Genomic DNA, 22,226 nt, shown 5'->3' on the forward strand with positions numbered 1-22,226 from the left:
TATTTCACTTAAACATCACGGCACATATTTCAGTTTGCAAATTGTAGCCAGTGAGTTTGAAAGACATATTCACTTGAAATTAATTTCCAGGATGACACCAGTTGCAAGATTTTTCCATAAGTGTGAGAGAAATACATGGGCATTCCGGTTACTTTTGTGCGTCAATGCATAACAGTGCGTTTTGTTAACAAAAAAGTGCTACAGCAGTGCATTTCTGCAGCCAGTTTGATGGCATGTGTCTCGTTACTGGTGTCATTCTGGAAGTTCGTTCTAAGTGCGTACACCTTGTAAAATTACCGTCTACAATTCGTAAAAACTTTATTAGGAACTGAGTTTTTTTTAATCAGCTGACTATGGTGTCTTGATTTCTCAAGCAAGTAATGTTTGGCACTCTGTATCTAGAATTATGTTAGCTGCAACAGTCCGTGTTTAATAAATTCCATGAAACTTAAAGATAACCACCCTGCATATCAGGTCTCAGTTGAGTGCTGTGGGCTCAAGCAAATCGTGCCATGGTAATAGTTCCACTGGCTCCCTAATAGAGAAAGCAAGTATCTTTTTTGAGTTTTCTTATTGACAGTCATGTCAGTCTGATTCTACATTTATTTATTTAGGTATTTATTTTTTTAAAGTTATTTCTTTTGGGAAATGTGTTTTACTTGAGGGCCACACAGACTACATCTTCAGTATTCAATTTTGTTATGGTGTCAAGCTGCAGGAAGTTTGTACTGTGCAATAGTTTTTTAAGAAGTTTCTGATGTTCTCAAACTACAAATGGTTGTACATTTACACAGATGTTTGGTTACAAATAAACAGTTCACATAGAAAATTGGTTTTTGTCTGCATCAGTTCAGCACTCTTGATTTTGTGGAGGACCATTCACTCTGACAATTGAAAAAAGTGGCATAACAGTACTGCTAGCAGTTTTACAATATGGTTTATTACAGGCAATCTAGGAGCATGCTTTTGAGCCCAGGGTGACAGAGGCCTGCGATACAAAACGGCTGTATTTAAATTTTATCCCTATCCTCTCACAGCAAACATACCAACGTGACATCAAAGGTAATTATATGCAACATAGCTCAGCAGTATTTTAAGGAAAGTGCAGGTTTAAACTGCTAAATACCCAGTGGGGCATAAAGGGCTTTCAACATAATTTGTGTTGATGTTCAACAGATCTGCAATAATTCTTCCATGGGCTTTCAATATTGACGAACAACACATTTCAAGAATACGTCAATGGGCTTTCAATTTTGAGACTGAACACATCTTCAACAATGCTTCAAAGGGCTTTCAACATTGACAAACAACACATTTCAACAATACCTCAATGGGCTTTCAATTTTGAGCTTCAACAATGCTTCAATGGGCTTTCAACATTGACGAACAACACATTTCAACAATACGACAATTGGGTTTCAACATTGACAAACAACACATCTTCAATAATGCTTCAATGGGCTTTGAACATTGAAGTACACCATAGTTTCAACGATATTGCAATGATCTTTCAAATTGAGAGGCCACAATGATGTTTCGACAGAATGTCGCGGGCCAATTATCAACACTTGTCAACAATTCCCTCAATGATGTTTCAACAATGCCCCGAGGATCTTTCAAGATCATTTGTTCACGTTTAACAATGATATTTCAATGACCTTTCAACAATTTTTTTTGTAAGGGATGTTCCTTCTGCCAAGTATAAGAAGTCTTACTCGCTAGGTCGTACGAGAATGTAGCACCCACCTTTATTTAGAATGCCGTCCTAAGAGCCTAAACGCAATGCCAAGTCTTGCGATCGCTGTCTGTGCTTCACCCTTTGGGCAAAACTGTCAACTTTAATTACGAAGCTTTATGTGCAAAACAAGGACGTGATTATATGACGCAGGATATTGCGGGATTCCGTATTAATTTACACCGCCAAACGTTCCCCAACATGCGCCTATGTGTACTTTCTCAGGAGGATAATAACGAGTTGTGCATGTATTCTACAAGTGGAATCGCTCTGCTTGAGCACGTGATCTTGAGAGGTGGGCTCAATATAAAACAGACAGAGGAAGGCAGAAAAAAAATGTATCCCCCCTGGAGATCACAACGAAATAGCAACATCGCTCCCCTGGTGTACATAAACAGGTCCATCATCTGATGTGAACCCGCGCATTTGTGGCCTGTTGTTCTCGTTTGCTTGTTTATCCCGTTCTGTGAGTTACTGCTGGTACCACGATGCGTAACGTACCCATCGCCAAATTATATGGAAAACGTTTTTTTTCGGTGCATTAAATGAAATACATAGTCAGTAACACACTGATCACGCTATTGACTACATTTGCAGACCTTCGCCCTTGCGCGCACGAATCAGATAACACAGGCATGCAAAACACCCGTGCGCTACAGAATATACAAGGTTGATTATTTTTTAGTTTTATGATTGTTTAGGTAGCACCTATTGCAGTTAATTCTACACCTGGAGCTGGATTATTCAGAGAGGCCGACATTACTTGAATGACTAATTCGAACACACGTGCGGCTAATTTAGAAACACCCACTAATGAACTTCATACTGCACATATTGCAACTTACATATCGACTACCCACCAAATACACCCACCCAACAAACCCAACACACTCAATACGGAAAAGTTGTGGTGAAGTCGCTAAGAAATACTTTGTCCTGAATAAATAAACGAACGAATTTGTGTGCAGGGGGCCTTGAACAGAGGACCCTTAGCGCAACAGCACAAAATTTTATAACCATTAGGCCATAGGCGCATGCATCAGTGAACGGAATCGAACATCGTTCAGAATTTCCGCGTGCACCAATAGACTTCACGGATTTCTAATACACTTCATGCACTTTTTTTTTGCTGTTATCAATAACTAGATGTGAAAATGCTTACTTCTTTCGTTTTATATTGTTTCAGAAAAGTACTCACATTAAATGTACGATTTATCTCTGCGTCAAAATTTGAACGGCGGAATTTGTGTAGGCGTGTTGACGTTCCAATCGCGTTGTCTTGGGCCCAGAAGAAACTGTGCTCTAAGACTTCGGGTTAGGCGGTCATTGCTTGCGGGAAGGGGTTGCATAACCGAGTACGCACTCTTTTCAGGCCGTGCAACTTTTTGTCGACTTGTGCCATTATTTTCCCACGTGTAGTATCCAAGGCACAATGGCTAGAATAGTGCCTGCCGAAGCGTGGTTTTCATAGCAAATCACCGTGCCAATCCCGTCGCGCAAACATGTCATGTGTAGTGCGAACGCCTCCTTAGAGGCCCCGGCGAAACGCTAATGGCAATAAAACAAAACAGGCTCGTGTGCGCGCAACGCCCACTCCGTTACTTCAGATGCAGAAGCAATGTGACGCTGACGGTGGGGCGCACGCCGGACCTTAACACCGGAGGCTGCCAAACCTGGCTCTGCGGCAGCAGCAGGCCGAGACTAAGCGACAAAGTGAAGCAGACACTGCAGTTAGGGAACGTGAAGCGCACGCATAGATGCGACCTACGGTGAGCATTCCGCAGTGTACGGGAACGCGAGGCGAACACAAGGCGATAACGCGGACAACGCCCTGTAGTTCTAGCCGATTCGGCTTGCGGTCATCGACTTTCTTTGTTCATGGGTCTACATACGTGATACCGCACTTGTTTACTTAGCTTACGTTTACTGCATTTCCTATTGGTCCTACACCTGCGAGCCTTACATGTCGTGGGCATGCGTTGCTTCCACGCGTTGCTTCACCTTAATGGTGAAACTTTGACATATTTAATAAAGCATCCTAGTGGCTAGCATGAATAGAACGCCCGCGTATTTGGTCCTCCACTGTATGAAATAACATATAGCAATCGATACCTTCGGGGAAATTCATTCCAAGAGGAGACGTCTTCCAAGCTCACCGGTTACAGTTCGCAAAGTACAATAGGTGCCCTAAAATAATTAGTTACGAGGTTGATGTGCAACATTTTTGTAATTGGTTAAGTGTGTGTTTGTGCTTCCGCCGCTATTTGCTTCTGCTCTTTTGAAATACTCCAGCTGGAGCACAAGAGTTTGGCCAATATCACCTTGCCGCAGACGATTTTAAAAAATTGCGGAAAACATAAAAATGAGCAGACCATAGGCGTATAACGCGTGGGGCGTCTGACGGGTACACTGATATTACCGCGTGCTCTTATCCTCGACGGCAATGACTATCACTCTTCACCCTATGAACTTAGTTTCACAATGCTAGTGTTTGCGAGTTTAGGGCAAATTTGCACCAACCTACTTGCCACATGACGTCTCGCCTGTCTCTTTCAATAAATATCACTTGAACCTTCTTCGCCTACGTGAATATTTTCATCATTACGATGCATTATTCTCCGTGACCACCAGATCAAGGTTAATGTACCCATGAGGTGCACCAAGAAGACCTTGAAATCCGTTGAGCCGTACACGCGCACACATAGGAATCAAATCTTAGCGTCCGTCGCCCCTATAACCAATGTCAACTCGTTCAAAAATGCTGGGCCCAAATATGACATGTAAAATTGTCACTTCGTTCGTTAGACTCTTCTATTTTGTACGCTTTGCAGTTTTATTATATTTCTTCAATTTTGTGACCTTCACTCTTCTCTTTAATGTTTTGGCTGAGAATGCGTAAATAACCTCAAGTACATGAGCTTAATTCCCTTATTTATTAGTTTGTAGCTGTTTGACGCTGGTGTACCTGCAGATATATTGCGCTCCCGCCGTACAATCCTGGTGAAACTTCTCGCTGTTTCTTGCCGACAAATTCAAAGTATATGCATTTCTTGCAGCCCATTTTTTGCTGTACGAGTTGCAAATATAGGGAAGTGTAATTTATGTGGACCACTGGCTATTTGAAGAACTAAAAATCCTAGAGCAGGAAATAACGTGTGAGCTTGGCATTACGGGCCAAGTCTAATTAAGAGCACTACGCTCACTCATGAATAACACTGATACACTTTGTTTATTGCAGTCAGACCGTTCCCTCATGGAGAAAGTTGTGTTTGGAATCAAGATAAAAGTGGCTGGTTTTGTTATAACTATGATACTGTCCATTTATCTGGTGAGTATTCACACCTTAACTCCAAGTTTCTTGCTGGACACCACTGGAAACCACAATTTAGGTGCTAAAGCGTGAAAACGTGGCACGGATAAAGGCACAAGAAATTGGCGTGTTTAAGCGGCTTGCCTAACCCTTTTAGCCGCATGTGTCAGCATATGATATCACTGCCTCCAAAGGCGTATTAATATTTTCTCATTAGGAAAACTGCTTTATTAGAACGATGCTACACTTTTGATGCTTATATGGAAAGAATGTATTTCGCAGCTGTCAACCGCTTCCACCTGTATTATATGCTGAGGGCTTTCACTCGGCGGACATCCGCCGCACACTCAGGTATGACATCGCTCGCATCACTCATTCCAGATAAAAAGCTTCGTCATCGTTTTAGAGCGATTATTTTTTTCAATTGAGAATGTAAAATTGAACCACGTATGAAGGTTGCTGGAAACAAAAACTTGAGTGTGTCGTGAAAACGTCTCCTAATAATGTTTCGAGTTAGAACCATATCATTTAGTTTTTGGCTTGTTCAGGGTGCAGTGTCTCTGATAATGTTATAGATAGTGTAATCAGGACTGCTTCATAAGAAGTACTTTTCGCGCTTGCGCCCTAGTAATTTGGTAGCGAAAATGCTGGAAATGGACGCCACGTAATCTTTACCCTGGTTTATTATCGTTGAGATTACATCACGCTCATCACGTCGGTAAGGACGCTAAGGCAGGATGGTGGTGCTGCTCTGGTGGTATCTTCTCAAGAAATCTTGCGTGCTACTTTCAGCAGAAGAGACAAGCGACGCGAGCGAATTTGCTGTAAACAAAGATTGTCGCACAGTTGACCACAAGACAAGTATGTCCTAAGAGTAAAAAAAAAATGCCTACCACTTTTTCCAATGACGACTCAATAGCACCTCAAAATGAGAATGGCGGAACTACACTACGTTTCCAAAAGTAACCTACTTTGCTATGTCTACTTGCTTAGCGCTAGAGTTTCTACGTGCACAAAACCAGCAGTCGGACTTGATACAAGAACTAGAAATAGGAACATAAATTTCGGTTCCTTACTGCCCCCGTAGGGGCTTGAGGGCATTGAGTTGAATTCACGGCGTAAAAATATATTGCAGCACGTGCTTGCACCTCACAGGACTTGAAATATGGGTCACCTTTTGGGATAGAACGCACCATAGGTTTGGGCCTTCGTGCGGAGCTATATGAAAACTAGGCTGTCGGAAAGAAAGATGCGGCTTTGCTTAATTTATGAGGCATCTTATATTTCCGAAGCTATCATGGAAATGAAGAGCCTTTGTTACCGCTTCAAGCAATTTCCGTGAATATTGTCGCATAAATTTTGTGCTCATAAACGTAGGTGACAACGACGCTACATCTGTTGCATTAATAATACAGTGCTTCTCACTAGGCTGTTATTTCTTTTCTTAATTAAAAGGCTGCATACATGGCAAACAACATGTTTTTGAATATTAGCTTTACGTAAGGCGGATATGCTTTGTCATTCTTACGTTACCATAAGGATAACAAAACTTTCCGCAACAGCCATTTAACGATGGCATCGGCGGTAATGCGTTGAATTATTATAGTAATGCATTGAATTATTATAGCGACACAACCTATTCCAACCGTGGAAACGAGTTTTGTATGAGAAGTGCAGTGTATCGGGATTCTTTTGCGCCTCCTTAAGAACATTCGGGTCCATCAAGCGCCACCACCGCGAAGCCTGCGCCTGAAGCTCCGAGATGCATGGCACGCTGGTGCATGCTGGTGCATGCGAACGCCGAGGGGCTGCTCTCTCAAGCGTTCTTGTGGACATGCTTCGCCGCCATGTAGCACTGCTGGGAAGCCCGCGCGTGGCCTTCGAGACGAGAAGTGTGGTGCGACGGTGCCTCCGAACGCTGATAATTGTTCACTAGTTTGCCGCACATACAGTTTACGTGTTTAGGGACCCGTGGTGGCGAGAGGATCACTGAAGAGCAGCACACACCCAGTGCGTTCATAGAGCCGCTCGCCAAAGCGTTGGCTTGAGAATTCCTCATTGAAATGCAGCACATACCCAGTGTCGTTTCGGGGCAGCCTGCGAATGCGTTAGGTCGCTGCGCTTGAGGAATCCTTGTGACATTAGTCCCCGCAGGGGCGCCTGCCTCCGCAGGCGTTTGGTGCGTCGCGACACCACGTACCCGAGCACGCGAGGGTTGGCCCCTCCCGCCTTCTCCTTTCCTCTCTCTTCAGCTTTTTTCCCCACACCCCTTTCCCCGTGCAGTGTTGTTGAGGTGTCCTCCTGTGAGAGACAGTTACGGCACTGCACTTTTCTCTTCCACTCTCTTTAAAATCACTTCACACACACATTAGCATATAACTAGGATATGAGAAACCTAAGGATTCTTTTTGTCATTATAGAGGGGCACACCTGCAGAGACACACAGGTAGCTACCCAAGTTGGCATCAAAGAAGGTTATTGAAGAGCGGGACGCTTCTACTGGTGCATGCCCAGCGACCCAAATTCAAGGTTCATTAAAGACCAGAGCTAAATAGTGGCACCTACCATGCACACCAACTTGGTGCGACCCAGTTTCTTCGCACAGAAGTACTTAGCAATTCCCTCATCTAGAATGACACATGACTGCATGAAAGTGGTCAGTTCAAGAGCAGCACATATGTGCGCGTTGCCTCACACACAGCGACTCATTTTAATCCTACGGTTATTTGTGAGCCCGGTTCCAGCAGAACGGCTGGCCAACGCGCTACTACTATGAACACGGGCGAGCCAGTGACCGAGGTAGGCGGGAACGGGGTTAGACGCGCGCACGCACGCACACGCTCACACGCACACGCTCACACACACACACACACACACACACACACACACACACACACACACACACACACACACACACACATATTATATATATATATATATATATATATATAGAGAGAGAGAGAGAGAGCCATGGAGACAGACACATAGCCCCCGTTAAGTGCGTAAAGTACCCTATGATTGCTAACACATTAACAAAAGAGTCCAATTGCGATGCTGCTTCTTAACCACTAGTGAAGCGTACCGTAATGTGCGGTTAGTTACACGCTTCCCCCTCCCTATGAGAGAGTCGTACGTACAGGGGCGGGTGATAGTCTTAATCTAGTCTCATGAACGACGTCACTCTGGCAGTCCGGTGACGTCCACTAGAGCTCAGGTGGTCGAGGCCCGCTGTTGCACTCCGGACGACATGCGCATGCCCCGATGAAGGAAGGTTTGGACACATGGCAGCCATGGGAACTCAGGTGTCTTTGCAACTTGTAGACACGCAGTGTCTTCTGCTCGAACGTTGAGCAGACCGGGTCGCTGAGGCGACGCCTCTGTTTCTCTAGTATGTTGGGAAAGTGACCGTGTCTTTTGCCGTCGCATGCGGTGTCGACGTAGTTGTCCTCGCAATAGGCGCAGTCTTGACTGGTGGCGTCGAAGAGCTCTTTGGTGATGTTCTTTGTAGAAAAACAAGATACTTGGCTTCTCCTCGTGTTTAGTTGGTTGGCAAGTTCGTGTCTTTCTTGATGTCGCATTCATGTTTTCGGCGACGCTCTTGGACGTCGCCTGTGTTGAAATCACCATCGGGATCGCTGAAGGTGTTGTTGAAGTTGCGGATGTTGATCTTGGTGATGCTGTTGCGACAGCTGTTGGGGTAGCGCATATATCTGAATATGGCTTTGATTGCTGACGCTAATTCACGTAGAGATGAACGAGTAGCGTGTACACTGTTCCTTTCCAAGAGATTTGTCTGGTGGTGAGTGCAGTGTGGCAGCCTTTCCAGAAGGCTCTTCCGAGGCTGCCGCAAGATGACGAATTGGTGCATCGGTAATTCCACAGTGCGTGACGCTGTTTTGCGTGCGCGACGCTTTTGCAGTGGTAACGTCTTGTTGAGGTGTAGTACGCAGAAGAAGGCTTGAGCGTCGCGAAGCAGCTAGATCTCTAGATGTATATGGCTTAAAATTCGCTTCGCCTTGAAAGGTATGTGCGTTGGTGCTGGTTTTTGTAAACAAGTTGGCTTAGTTTCATCAGAAAGTGTAACAGCTGCGCTTGAGGTAGGACATTGCTTGACAGCCGTTTAAGTGCCACGTGACAAGACACCCGGTGGCGGGCCGTGCGTACAATACAAGGGCGTGAGCGCCCCAAATGTCGAGAGGGTATATGGTGAAGATGGTTACCAGGTCCTCATCATTATGCAAGGCATGCGTTTGTGGGTCCTCTTCTCGTGAGGATGACTGCATGGGAAAGTTGTCGGCGATCTGGTCATATAATACGCGGCTTTGGTTGGAACTGATGAAGATTGCTACGTGGAAAATGTGGGTGACTGTGGCGAACCAGTTCCAATGTGTCCCGCTGTTGGATAATGAGGGGGTGTGCGGCGTATATTTCAAATCGACTGATCATCTCTTCCTTGACTTCCTCCCACGATTCATCGTTGTCAAATATGTGTTAGGTAGAAGGAAAATGCCTCATCATCATCATCAGCCTGGTTACGCCCACTGCAGGGCAAATGCCTCTCCCATACTTCTCCAACAACCCCGGTCATGTACTAATTGTGGCCATGTCGTCCCTGCAAACTTCTTAATTTCATCCGCCCACCTAACTTTCTGCCGCCCCCTACTACACTTCCCTTCCCTTGGAATCCAGTCCGTAACCCTTAATGACCATCGGTTATCTTCCCTCCTCATTACCATGTCCTGCCCATGCCCATTTCTTTTTCTTGATTTCCACTAAGATGTCAATAACTCGCGTTTGTTCCCTCGCCCAATCTGCTCTTTTCTTATCCCTTAACGTTACACCCATCATTCTTCTTTCTATAGCTCGTTACGTCGTCCTCAATTTAAGAACATTTTCGTAAGCCTCCAGGTTTCTGCTCCGTAGGTGAACACTGGTAAGACACAGCTATTATAAACTTTTCTCTTGAGGGATAATGGCAACCTGCTGTACATAAAGCATACATCTCATTCGTGCAAATTTCTAGTTTCTTCTTCACTGCTTTTAGGCTTCCTCTGTTCTTGAGAGCATGTTCAATTTTATCCATATTATACTTCCTAATGTCAGCTGTCTTACGCTTGTTGATTAACTTGGAAAGTTCAGCCAGTTGTATTCTAGCTGTAGGGTTAGAGGCTCTCATACATTGGCGTTCCTTCATCAGATCTTTCGTCTCCTGCGATAGCTTACTGGTATCCTGTCTAACGGAGTTACCGCCGACTTCTATTGCACACTCCTTAATGATGCCCATAAGATTGTCGTTCATTGCTTCAATACTAAGGTCCTCTTTCTGAGTTAAAGCCGAATACCTGTTCTGTAGTTTGATCCGGAATTCCTTTATTTTCCCTCTTACCGCTAACTCACTGATTGTCTTCTTATGTGCCAGTTTCTTCCGGCCCCTCCTCAGGTCTAGGCTACTTTGAGTTATTACCATCCTATGGTCACTGCAGCGCACCTTGCCGAGCACGTCCACAAGTTGTACGAAGCCAGGGTTAGCGCAGTGTATAAGGTCTATTCCATTTTTAGTATCACGATGCGGTTTCCCTCCACGTCCACTTTCGGCTATCCCGTTTGCGGAAGAAGGTATTCATTAGCCGTATATTATTCTGTTCTGCAAAGTCTACTTATAGCTCTCCCCTGCTATTCCTAGTGCCTATGCCATATTTCCCCAATGACTTGTCTCCAGCCTGCTTCTGCCTACCTTGGCATTGAAGCCGCCCATCAGTACAGAGTATTTTGGTTTGACTTTACCCATCGCCGATTCCACCTCGTCATAGAAGCTTTCGACTTACTGGTCATCATGACTGGATAGAGGGGCGTAGACCTGTACGACCTTCATTGTGTACATGTTATTAAGCTTCACAACGAGACCTGCCACCCTCGCGTTAATGTTATAGAATTCCTGTATGTTACCAGCCATATTCTTATTAATCAGGAATCCGACTCCTAGTCCTCGTTTCTCCGCTAAGCCCCGGTAGCACAGGACGTGTCCGCTTTTTAGCACTGTACATGCTTCTTTTGTCCTCCTAACTTCACTGACCCCTATTATATCTTATTTACTGCCTTCTAGTTCCTCCAATAGCACTGCTAAACTCTCCTCACTAAATACCGTTATCAGGTTCAGATTCCAATTGCGTCCTGTCCGGATCCAGGGATTCTTAGCACCATCTGCTGCATCACAGGTCTGACCGCCGCTGTTGTCAGTTGCTTCGAGGCTACTGGGGACTGAGGGGCTGGGGGTTTGATTGTCGTATTCATATAGGAGGTTGTGGCCAAGTTCTGCACCAGGGTGGCCATTCCTGCTCTGGTCAGGGAGTGCGTTACCGCTTCTGGTTACAGGGATCAGGCCGCACTCCAGGCCTGTTTATGCAATTTTACCAACACGCGGATTTTTTTTTTAATCCGGTAGAAAATTGCGCGGCCCCGGGATTCGAACCACGGTCCTCTTGCACGCGAGGCAGATGCTCTACTTCTACGCCACCGCTGCACGAGCCCTAGTCTGCAAGTCTGCGAGATTATTGGTGTATAAAACAGAAAAAAAATATAGTCTGTTACTAGCGATCCCTACTGAGTACAGTGCTATTAGTTAGCTGTAGTAATTATTAACTCGATGAGGTGCTCATATTTACCAGGAAATATTGGTTGCTTTCAGAATTAAGTTAAATATAACGATAATTTACCTAAATTGCGAACGAAATACTTTACCATGCACTTAAACTCGAGGAAAAGCGCGCGCAGGCGGCCTTGATGTTTGGGTGTCACTTCTTAAGCATTCGGTCCGCTAGTTCTTGCAGAAATTGAGAGTGTCACATTCCGCATAGGTCAGGGCGCCTATATGCATCATAAATAAACATTCGAGTCCATGGGCTATACTGTGAATGACGAGTCTTTTCCCGTCCATTCAATGACGAAGAAATATTTTGCCCCTTCTACTACGGCTTCGTTACATAACACACACACAAAATAGACCCCGGGAAACATAAGAGCCAGCCGAATAAAACAAGACTGGAAGCGGAGTGCGCCATGGGCTTATTCCACTATAGTGACAAATAAGAGGATGAAATTCATTTTAGATATCTCCCCATACACTTTAAACGGGTCTACAAAAGTGTCGAAGCAGCAAATTTCAGCCGTATAAATTTAAATAAATTCGACATATAGCGCGAGGCTCTTATCAGGTTCAAGTGCCCATTGTGCCATTCGCGAAAACTTGAGGCATTTCCTAGCTATTTAATTTAAAAATGTATTCCCCATAAAGTTACGGCGACGGCATCGCCCCATGATCGGCTTCTCAGCAGTAGTAGATGCCCACGATCCCTGGACTTGCACCTGTTCATTTGAATCAACGTTTGTGGAGCTTTCTGAAATGCTAATTTCACTTTGCGCTTTTCTGGCGTCAAAAGAGCCCCTCGACATGTCGCCTTTCCCTGCCTTGTTTGTGGTTTTCCTGTGGTGTCCCATAAAAAAATAAATCTTAGTATAATTTACAACGCCAACAAAATGTGCTATTTTATGTGAGGCCTGGCGTTTGTGAACATTAACGTGGTTTCATCTATTTCATGAAATTCCATCTCGCGGGCTTCCACAGACCTGATTTGTCACATTCAGCCTGCTTACACATTCAATTGTCAAATACTGCCGCCTCGCTCTGCGATTTCATAGCTTATTGTTTAGGGCAGATGTACAAGTGAAGAACCCTCCTTACCTCCGCCCCCCCCCCTCCACTATGCCCACCCATCCAAGCCATGCAGTAAACGTTACGATGGAGAGGAAATTCGATGCGGAATATACATGCGGCGCATGATAGCGTAATGCAGTTTTGCCGCAGTGATGTCTTCTAATACAGCTGCAACCAGGTGACGTATGAAGCTGCTATTAACTGCTGCGATACATGTCGAAACGCTCAACGCAGTGGAAGTGCGAAACGCGCTCCTGAGCAAATATGTAATCCCGTAATTGAGGTAGTGAAGTGACAGTGTAGCCTGCTACGTAGTTAGTATTGTTATCGGCCGTTTTAAAGGCTCTGCTTCGTGTTCACACTGGCTTACACAAGAAAGTGTCAGACACACAAAACAGCAGCAAATGTAGCACTCGCGAAAGTTACAACAGGTGAGTCGGCCAACCAGATTTCTGTAGCCTGTACGTTTACGCCAACTGTAATTGGTTCTGGTGCGTAAACGGTGCAGGCTCGAGTTATCTGTCACATTTAATTAGCCATTGACCTGATTTACCCAACCTATGTTCTAAATTAGGTCACTATTTTCACTGGCCTGACTCCATACCGCGTCAAGATATTGCGTTTCACTTATCTTGGCAGAATATTTTCTCGCGCAGCATGTGTTGTTTTAAAGGATACGCTGCTTTCCGCAGAATTCTCTTTTAAGACCTGTAAAATCATGCACGTAGGTGTCTTGAATTAAACAAGGTAAAGTACTCCAACGCCGATTTCGGACACACAGCGTATTTTTGGCTTCAACCTCTTCTACGGTGGAGCAATGAAAGGAGGAAGCTCTCTCTAGAAGCTGAAACGCAGCCTGAGCTTAAAGTATGCGGATACTTTCTTTTTCAGGCAGCTTCGTACGAAATTAGCGAGAGCAATGAATCCTGAATTCCTAAACTAAGCAAGCGATACCTTTTCTGCTGCTCGATGGTAGCACAACTGAAATTCCCAAGATAAAACTTGCAGTGACCTACCAATTTTATTGTTCGCCTGTCTCTATGTTCCGTCATACTGCTCTCAAGAGTGCAGCATGCCAGGCCTACAACATAATCCTATTGCCTTGGGCAGCGCCTATGAACAGCGCAGCACCGTATATAATCTTTAGGCCAAGTTGCGCCAAAAACGCGGCTCGTACAGCGGAAAGCCGAGGTCGAGTTGAAACATTTAATGCGCTGTATTGCGTGCGCGAGCCAACGAATATTTTTGGGCATGACTGTGGTGAACGTATGCGAAAATAACCACCAATTTTCTATAATGCTACACTATTGCCTTTGTGGAGTGACCCGACAAGGAATTGTGAATGTCATTGAATGCGAGAAGGTAATGTAACAGAACTTCAAAATTATTTTAAATATCGTCAGAATAGTGCCGTAAACGCGTATTGCCAATAAACATCATTCTTTTAACGCATACTTATCAAAAGAATAAGGATTGTCGCTAGAGCGAACGTTTCAAGCAAGTGCGTTGAAAATCTTGAAACGGCGGTAGCTCCAGCCAAATTCCTTGGCATGCATTGCTGAGCACCCTAAGCCTCCATCTTTCTGTGAACTTCTCGCGCGATCCCAGGGTCTGATAAAGTATCAGGTAAGCAATTGGTTGCACTTTCTCTTACGAATACTAAGCGAGTGCCCTGGAAATGAATTTTGCAGACACGCAACTGGTTTCCTGGATGACACCATTTCATTCACATTTCCGTATGCTCTGCTACCATTTTTGAAGTAAATTGTCTGTATTAAATGAACCATAGAGGTAAATGAAAAAAATATGTGATCCTATATTAAGACGATTCGTCTTGTTTCAGACAACAACTATAGATGTGGAAGCTATTTTAGAAGCTCAAGAAAAACAACTTGCCAAGAATGACAAGGTACGCACTAAGAAAAATAAAAATTGATATGCCACTTGCTGTTAGGGATTCGCAGAATAAAAGCAGTTTGCTCTCGCACTGAGCATAATAACATCGAACCACATGGGAAAAAGAAGTCGAGCGAATGGCAGATTATAAGTGGAAAGTAGGGAGCTTGATTTAAAAATGGATAAAAAATGAATAATTTGGTAAAACGCTATCCTCACAAGACCTGAGGGATCTGATGTTACTGTAGACAGACATACTTATACGTCATAGTTTTATATTGAGTTAGCTTATCGAACAATTTACGTTCTTTGCCCGTCCGAAGCCAGAAGCGGTTTTCTGAGTCTTGTCAGAATCATTCAGAATCCCTCCTTCTTGCTGGCTCACCATTTCACCAAAAATGTATATGCTTTGTAATAGCGCACCAGCACCGCACTCTTTGCAATACAATGGCCGCTTGCAACCGGTGCAGAACTACTTTCTCATCGTCACGCATCCTGTTATTGACACAGCGCCTTTGCTATCCAATGTGTGCTTTTGCAATCGCTAAGAAAATCTAGGGCGCTATTACGCAATACCATTCTAATCTGTTTTATTCTAATCTCCTGACGTGAAATTTACCTAACGACCGATGCAAGCATCGGGCGGTAACCCGCAGCGTTGTTTGAAAAGAAAATCAAATGTTGTCCTCGTTTAAAGGAGGAAATTTATTTTGCTTCCAAAGCGAATAACATTGAATACGGTGAGCAGTCTTTATTATCTAGTTGGGTGACACGAGGCGAGGAGCTCGCTCAAGTGGAGAGGATGTCCATGGGGCTGAGACAGCGCAATAAAAGCAGGTGACCAGATGCGAAGGTTGGCATCTTCGATTGGCCCGTTTTCCCTTGCTTAGTTTGCTGCAGCTGGTCGAAATTGCGGGGACATGCAACGGAAGTTAAAGAATGCCGCTAAAACGGCGCCTGAGCAAAGTAGATTCGGCAGAGCAATGCCGTATATGCGCCGAATGGGCGCGGTAACGTTACACTGCCACGCAAAATTAGTTATAATACGTAAATAAACCCATATTTCCCGGCAGCTCCGACTTGCCACTGCCTGACCGATCGGCGAGCAGCCATCTTCTATTCCTTTTGGGACGAGGCACTGCCTGGCTATTCAGAAAATAATTCAGTCTTTTCGGCATATTATTGCGCCAGTAACTAAACAGGAAAAATTTTATTTCTTTTGTTTGGCATAATCGCGCATAATAAGTGTGCGCGTATCATATCAAATGGGGCGTTTCCGGCGTTTTCGTGACGTCGCGTGACAGACATACGACTTGGGGATGGTGCGAATTTTTTTTTTGACCAATCGGGGAGGGCTGATTGGAGAAGTGGAATAGAAAAGTTTGGAATAGCTTTATGGTATAGCGCCCCTAGTTACGCAAACGTTCTGCATTTTCGTACATATGTTCAACATGGCCCTCACTGGAATCTGTTCTCTGCACGCCTTTCATTACCCCATGATTGAAGACACCGAGAAATATTTACGGCGCATGGTCATATGTGATATGAAAAGTGTGTTACGATGCATGCCCCATTTCGGGGGCCTGGTAAGAGAATCATTTGATGAAATAATATCAATTGGAACTCCACCGAACTGCCTTTAACCTATTATTGGTATTTTTCTTTTATTTCCATTACTGTTTTGTTTTTGTTCTGTTCGTTGCTGCCCACCTGCTCAGAACCACGTATCTATTCGAACTTTCAGGTTATCTTCATGATCAGCCTTGTCGGTGCCCTTCTTACGCTGTGGTGGCAATTGCTAAATTACAGCATAATTCCGGCAGCTGTGTTACGCAATAATTTGACACAATGTATGAAAAAAACGAGAATAAATGATATGTGCAGATGACACGCACATCTCGGAATCTATGCAAATTTAGTTAAACATGAAGGGAACGCACACCTTAGAGGAGAACTGGCAATCAAATCGTATGCAAACATAAAGCGGTCTGCAGTCGACATATAGCTACGAGACGTTAAGAGAATTGTGGATAAAAAGCTGAGAATAGATTAGATTCCTTACACGAAGAGGTGTACTAACTTTAAAAGAGAGAAAACTCAAAGGAAGTGAATGCAAAATGCTTTGTTGGTAGGCTTGAATAGATTACCTGTATAGCTCTAGCAAGATTGGTGACTGGTCTTCATTATATCCCGCTTCATAGAGGGTGCGAATACAGCACCCTAATTGGGATTATCATCGAGGAGCGTAAGAACGTGGCGACGAGGATAATTTGCTAGTGTCTTACCACTACTAAAATGTAAGTTTGGAGACGGGCTTTGGAGTACAGCGAGCGATCCGGGTGAAAGCGCATCGAAGCAAGCCCTAACCGTATCTACAATATTTTGCGATGCCATCATTCCGTGGAGCTACACGTGCGCACATCTGTGTCTGTCACGACAGGACTCAAGCCTGCCGGGTTCGGCAAAGAATCAACCGCCGTTCTGAGTCGACTCAAGCGCCTGCGCGAAGCAGCGTCTAATGGACTAGAAGGCTATATAAGCAGGTGCCTCGTCTTCGACGCTTCAGCAGCTTCAGTACAGCGAGCGATGCGGGTGAAAGCGCATCGAGGCAAGCCTTAACCGTATCTACAATATTTTGCGCTGCCATCATTCCATGGAGCTACATGTGCGCACATCTGTGTCTGTCACGACAGGACTCAAGCCTGCCGGGTTCGGCAAAGAATCAACCGCCGTTCTGAGTCGACTCAAGCGCCTGCGCGAAGCAGCGTCTAATGGACTAGAAGGCTATATAAGCAGGTGCCTCGTCTTCGACGCTTCAGCAGCTTCAGTACAGCGAGCGATGCGGGTGAAAGCGCATCGAGGCAAGCCTTAACCGTATCTACAATATTTTGCGATGCCATCATTCCGTGGAGCTACACGTGCGCACATCTGTGTCTGTCACGACAGGACTCAAGCCTGCCGGGTTCGGCAAAGAATCAACCGCCGTTCTGAGTCGACTCAAGCGCCTGCGCGAAGCAGCGTCTAATGGACTAGAAGGCTATATAAGCAGGTGCCTCGTCTTCGACGCTTCAGCAGCTTCAGTACAGCGAGCGATGCGGGTGAAAGCGCATCGAGGCAAGCCTTAACCGTATCTACAATATTTTGCGCTGCCATCATTCCATGGAGCTACATGTGCGCACATCTGTGTCTGTCACGACAGGACTCAAGCCTGCCGGGTTCGGCAAAGAATCAACCGCCGTTCTGAGTCGACTCAAGCGCCTGCGCGAAGCAGCGTCTAATGGACTAGAAGGCTATATAAGCAGGTGCCTCGTCTTCGACGCTTCAGCAGCTTCAGTACAGCGAGCGATGCGGGTGAAAGCGCATCGAGGCAAGCCTTAACCGTATCTACAATATTTTGCGCTGCCATCATTCCATGGAGCTACATGTGCGCACATCTGTGTCTGTCACGACAGGACTCAAGCCTGCCGGGTTCGGCAAAGAATCAACCGCCGTTCTGAGTCGACGCAAGCGCCTGCGCGAAGCAGCGTCTAATGGACTAGAAGGCTATATAAGCAGGTGCCTCGTCTTCGACGCTTCAGCAGCTTCAGTACAGCGAGCGATGCGGGTGAAAGCGCATCGAGGCAAGCCTTAACCGTATCTACAATATTTTGCGCTGCCATCATTCCATCGAGCTACATGTGCGCACATCTGTGTCTGTCACGACAGGACTCAAGCCTGCCGGGTTCGGCAAAGAATCAACCGCCGTTCTGAGTCGACTCAAGCGCCTGCGCGAAGCAGCGTCTAATGGACTAGAAGGCTATATAAGCAGGTGCCTCGTCTTCGACGCTTCAGCAGCTTCAGTACAGCGAGCGATGCGGGTGAAAGCGCATCGAGGCAAGCCTTAACCGTATCTACAATATTTTGCGCTGCCATCATTCCATGGAGCTACGCGTGCGCACATCTGTGTCTGTCACGACAGGACTCAAGCCTGCCGGGTTCGGCAAAGAATCAACCGCCGTTCTGAGTCGACTCAAGCGCCTGCGCGAAGCAGCGTCTAATGGACCAGAAGGCTATATAAGCAGGTGCCTCGTCTTCGACGCTTCAGCAGCTTCAGTACAGCGAGCGATGCGGGTGAAAGCGCATCGAGGCAAGCCTTAACCGTATCTACAATATTTTGCGCTGCCATCATTCCATGGAGCTACATGTGCGCACATCTGTGTCTGTCACGACAGGACTCAAGCCTGCCGGGTTCGGCAAAGAATCAACCGCCGTTCTGAGTCGACTCAAGCGCCTGCGCGAAGCAGCGTCTAATGGACTAGAAGGCTATATAAGCAGGTGCCTCGTCTTCGACGCTTCAGCAGCTTCAGTACAGCGAGCGATGCGGGTGAAAGCGCATCGAGGCAAGCCTTAACCGTATCTACAATATTTTGCGCTGCCATCATTCCATGGAGCTACATGTGCGCACATCTGTGTCTGTCACGACAGGACTCAAGCCTGCCGGGTTCGGCAAAGAATCAACCGCCGTTCTGAGTCGACTCAAGCGCCTGCGCGAAGCAGCGTCTAATGGACTAGAAGGCTATATAAGCAGGTGCCTCGTCTTCGACGCTTCAGCAGCTTCAGTACAGCGAGCGATGCGGGTGAAAGCGCATCGAGGCAAGCCTTAACCGTATCTACAATATTTTGCGCTGCCATCATTCCATGGAGCTACATGTGCGCACATCTGTGTCTGTCACGACAGGACTCAAGCCTGCCGGGTTCGGCAAAGAATCAACCGCCGTTCTGAGTCGACTCAAGCGCCTGCGCGAAGCAGCGTCTAATGGACTAGAAGGCTATATAAGCAGGTGCCTCGTCTTCGACGCTTCATCAGCTTCAGTACAGCGAGCGATGCGGGTGAAAGCGCATCGAGGCAAGCCTTAACAGTATCTACAATATTTTGCGCTGCCATCATTCCATGGAGCTACATGTGCGCACATCTGTGTCTGTCACGACAGGGCTCAAGCCTGCCGGGTTCGGCAAGGAATCAACCGCCGTTCTGAGTCGACTCAAGCGCCTGCGCGAAGCAGCGTCTAATGGACTAGAAGGCTATATAAGCAGGTGCCTCGTCTTCGACGCTTCAGCAGCTTCAGTACAGCGAGCGATGCGGGTGAAAGCGCATCGAGGCAAGCCTTAACAGTATCTACAATATTTTGCGCTGCCATCATTCCATGGAGCTACATGTGCGCACATCTGTGTCTGTCACGACAGGACTCAAGCCTGCCGGGTTCGGCAAAGAATCAACCGCCGTTCTGAGTCGACTCAAGCGCCTGCGCGAAGCAGCGTCTAATGGACTAGAAGGCTATATAAGCAGGTGCCTCGTCTTCGACGCTTCAGCAGCTTCAGTACAGCGAGCGATGCGGGTGAAAGCGCATCGAGGCAAGCCTTAACAGTATCTACAATATTTTGCGCTGCCATCATTCCATGGAGCTACATGTGCGCACATCTGTGTCTGTCACGACAGGACTCAAGCCTGCCGGGTTCGGCAAAGAATCAACCGCCGTTCTGAGTCGACTCAAGCGCCTGCGCGAAGCAGCGTCTAATGGACTAGAAGGCTATATAAGCAGGTGCCTCGTCTTCGACGCTTCATCAGCTTCAGTACAGCGAGCGATGCGGGTGAAAGCGCATCGAGGCAAGCCTTAACAGTATCTACAATATTTTGCGCTGCCATCATTCCATGGAGCTACATGTGCGCACATCTGTGTCTGTCACGACAGGGCTCAAGCCTGCCGGGTTCGGCAAGGAATCAACCGCCGTTCTGAGTCGACTCAAGCGCCTGCGCGAAGCAGCGTCTAATGGACTAGAAGGCTATATAAGCAGGTGCCTCGTCTTCGACGCTTCAGCAGCTTCAGTACAGCGAGCGATGCGGGTGAAAGCGCATCGAGGCAAGCCTTAACAGTATCTACAATATTTTGCGCTGCCATCATTCCATGGAGCTACATGTGCGCACATCTGTGTCTGTCACGACAGGACTCAAGCCTGCCGGGTTCGGCAAAGAATCAACCGCCGTTCTGAGTCGACTCAAGCGCCTGCGCGAAGCAGCGTCTAATGGACTAGAAGGCTATATAAGCAGGTGCCTCGTCTTCGACGCTTCAGCAGCTTCAGTACAGCGAGCGATGCGGGTGAAAGCGCATCGAGGCAAGCCTTAACCGTATCTACAATATTTTGCGCTGCCATCATTCCATGGAGCTACATGTGCGCACATCTGTGTTTGTCACGACAAGACTCAAGCCTGCCGGGTTCGGCAAGGAATCAACCGCCGTTCTGAGTCGACTCAAGCGCCTGCGCGGAGCAGCGTCTACTGGACTTGATGTTATAGCTATAACCGTACGCCGAAGACAAGTGCCGAAGGAATACGTCACTATCGCTCAACGATGCGCCCGTGTCCACCCCCCTCATTCTGAGCTCGGCGATGGGAGCAGAAGGCAGTTCGAACGCTTCACCCGGCCGAAAGTGTTACCTTCCGTATTCGTAGGTTGGTAAATTATACTTCTTTATTATTGCGTAAAACACTATTCAGATAGAATTGATGCTGCCTCTACCGTCGTACGAGTGACGTTTGTATACATCTTCGAATGGCGGGTTCAGAAGATTCGGTGATTCGAAGTGATGTTTGTGGAACTTGCATCAAACATTTTTTTAGACAATCAGCAATCATTCAGATGCACCGAGTGTGAAACATGTTTCCATGTGGGAAAGTGTTCGGGAGTAACAGCAAAGGTGTTTAAGCAGATGAATGCGCAGTTGCAAAATGACTGGCAACGCAGTTCCTGTGCAAATCCTGACCATGACAGGTCGTCAAATGATGACAAGGAGAGAGCCGAGCAGTATTGATAAACTGAGCAACATTCAGAAAATGGTAACCACTTTGCTAGCCCTCTCCGAGAAAATGGAATTAGTACTAGGAATGAAACAAACCATTGATAGCATTGAGAGTTCTGTGCAAATGCTCTCTGATAAATATGATGAGTTTGCAACGCGGTTGAACAAGCAAGACCAGGCGATAAATAATCTTCAGAAAAGGGCTACTGAAATCGAAGCGGGAAATCCAAGGGAAGAAATACCTCGGTTGAAGAAAGAGCTAAATGAACTTCAGCAATACAGTAGATGACAGAACCTAGAGGTTCACGGCATTCAAGTAGCAACAAATGAGATTTTGTTGACCGTAATAAACTCTGTGAGTGAGTCACTGGGGCTAGAGTAATTGACTGACTCTGACATTGATAGCATTCATAGGTTGCCCTAACGCCCCAATCGTGTTCCACCCATCATCATTCGTTTTGGCACACGCAAAATGAAAGAACAATGGAAAGCAAAAGCTAAGCTACTGAAAGAAAGACAGTCGGATGTCATTTTTTTTTTTGAAAACTTGAAACCACTCAATAAGAAGCTTCTTTATCTTGCACGTTCAAAAGCAATAAAAAGAGGGTACCAGTTCTTTTGGGAATATCGCGGAACAGTCGTTGCACGCAAGAAACCAGGGAACTCTGCAATTAAAATTTCTGCTGAGAGCGATCTCGAGAAGATGGTACAAGTGTTCTGGCCTACATAACTTGCTGGAT

General features: G+C 46.1%; 1 protein-coding gene across 1 annotated transcript in view; it reads left to right on the forward strand.

The window, feature by feature from the left end:
* LOC140213635 (uncharacterized) overlaps positions 1–22,226 on the forward strand; it is a 162,841-nt gene that overhangs the window by 54,828 nt on the left and 85,787 nt on the right. The window contains exons 2-3 of the mRNA XM_072284879.1: positions 4,974–5,063; positions 14,600–14,665. Of these exons, the coding sequence (XP_072140980.1) occupies positions 4,974–5,063; positions 14,600–14,665 (156 nt within the window). The remainder of the gene's footprint in view (positions 1–4,973; positions 5,064–14,599; positions 14,666–22,226) is intronic.

This window comes from Dermacentor andersoni, chromosome 10 (assembly GCF_023375885.2).
Source record: "Dermacentor andersoni chromosome 10, qqDerAnde1_hic_scaffold, whole genome shotgun sequence".
Taxonomy (NCBI): Eukaryota; Metazoa; Arthropoda; class Arachnida; order Ixodida; family Ixodidae; genus Dermacentor; species Dermacentor andersoni.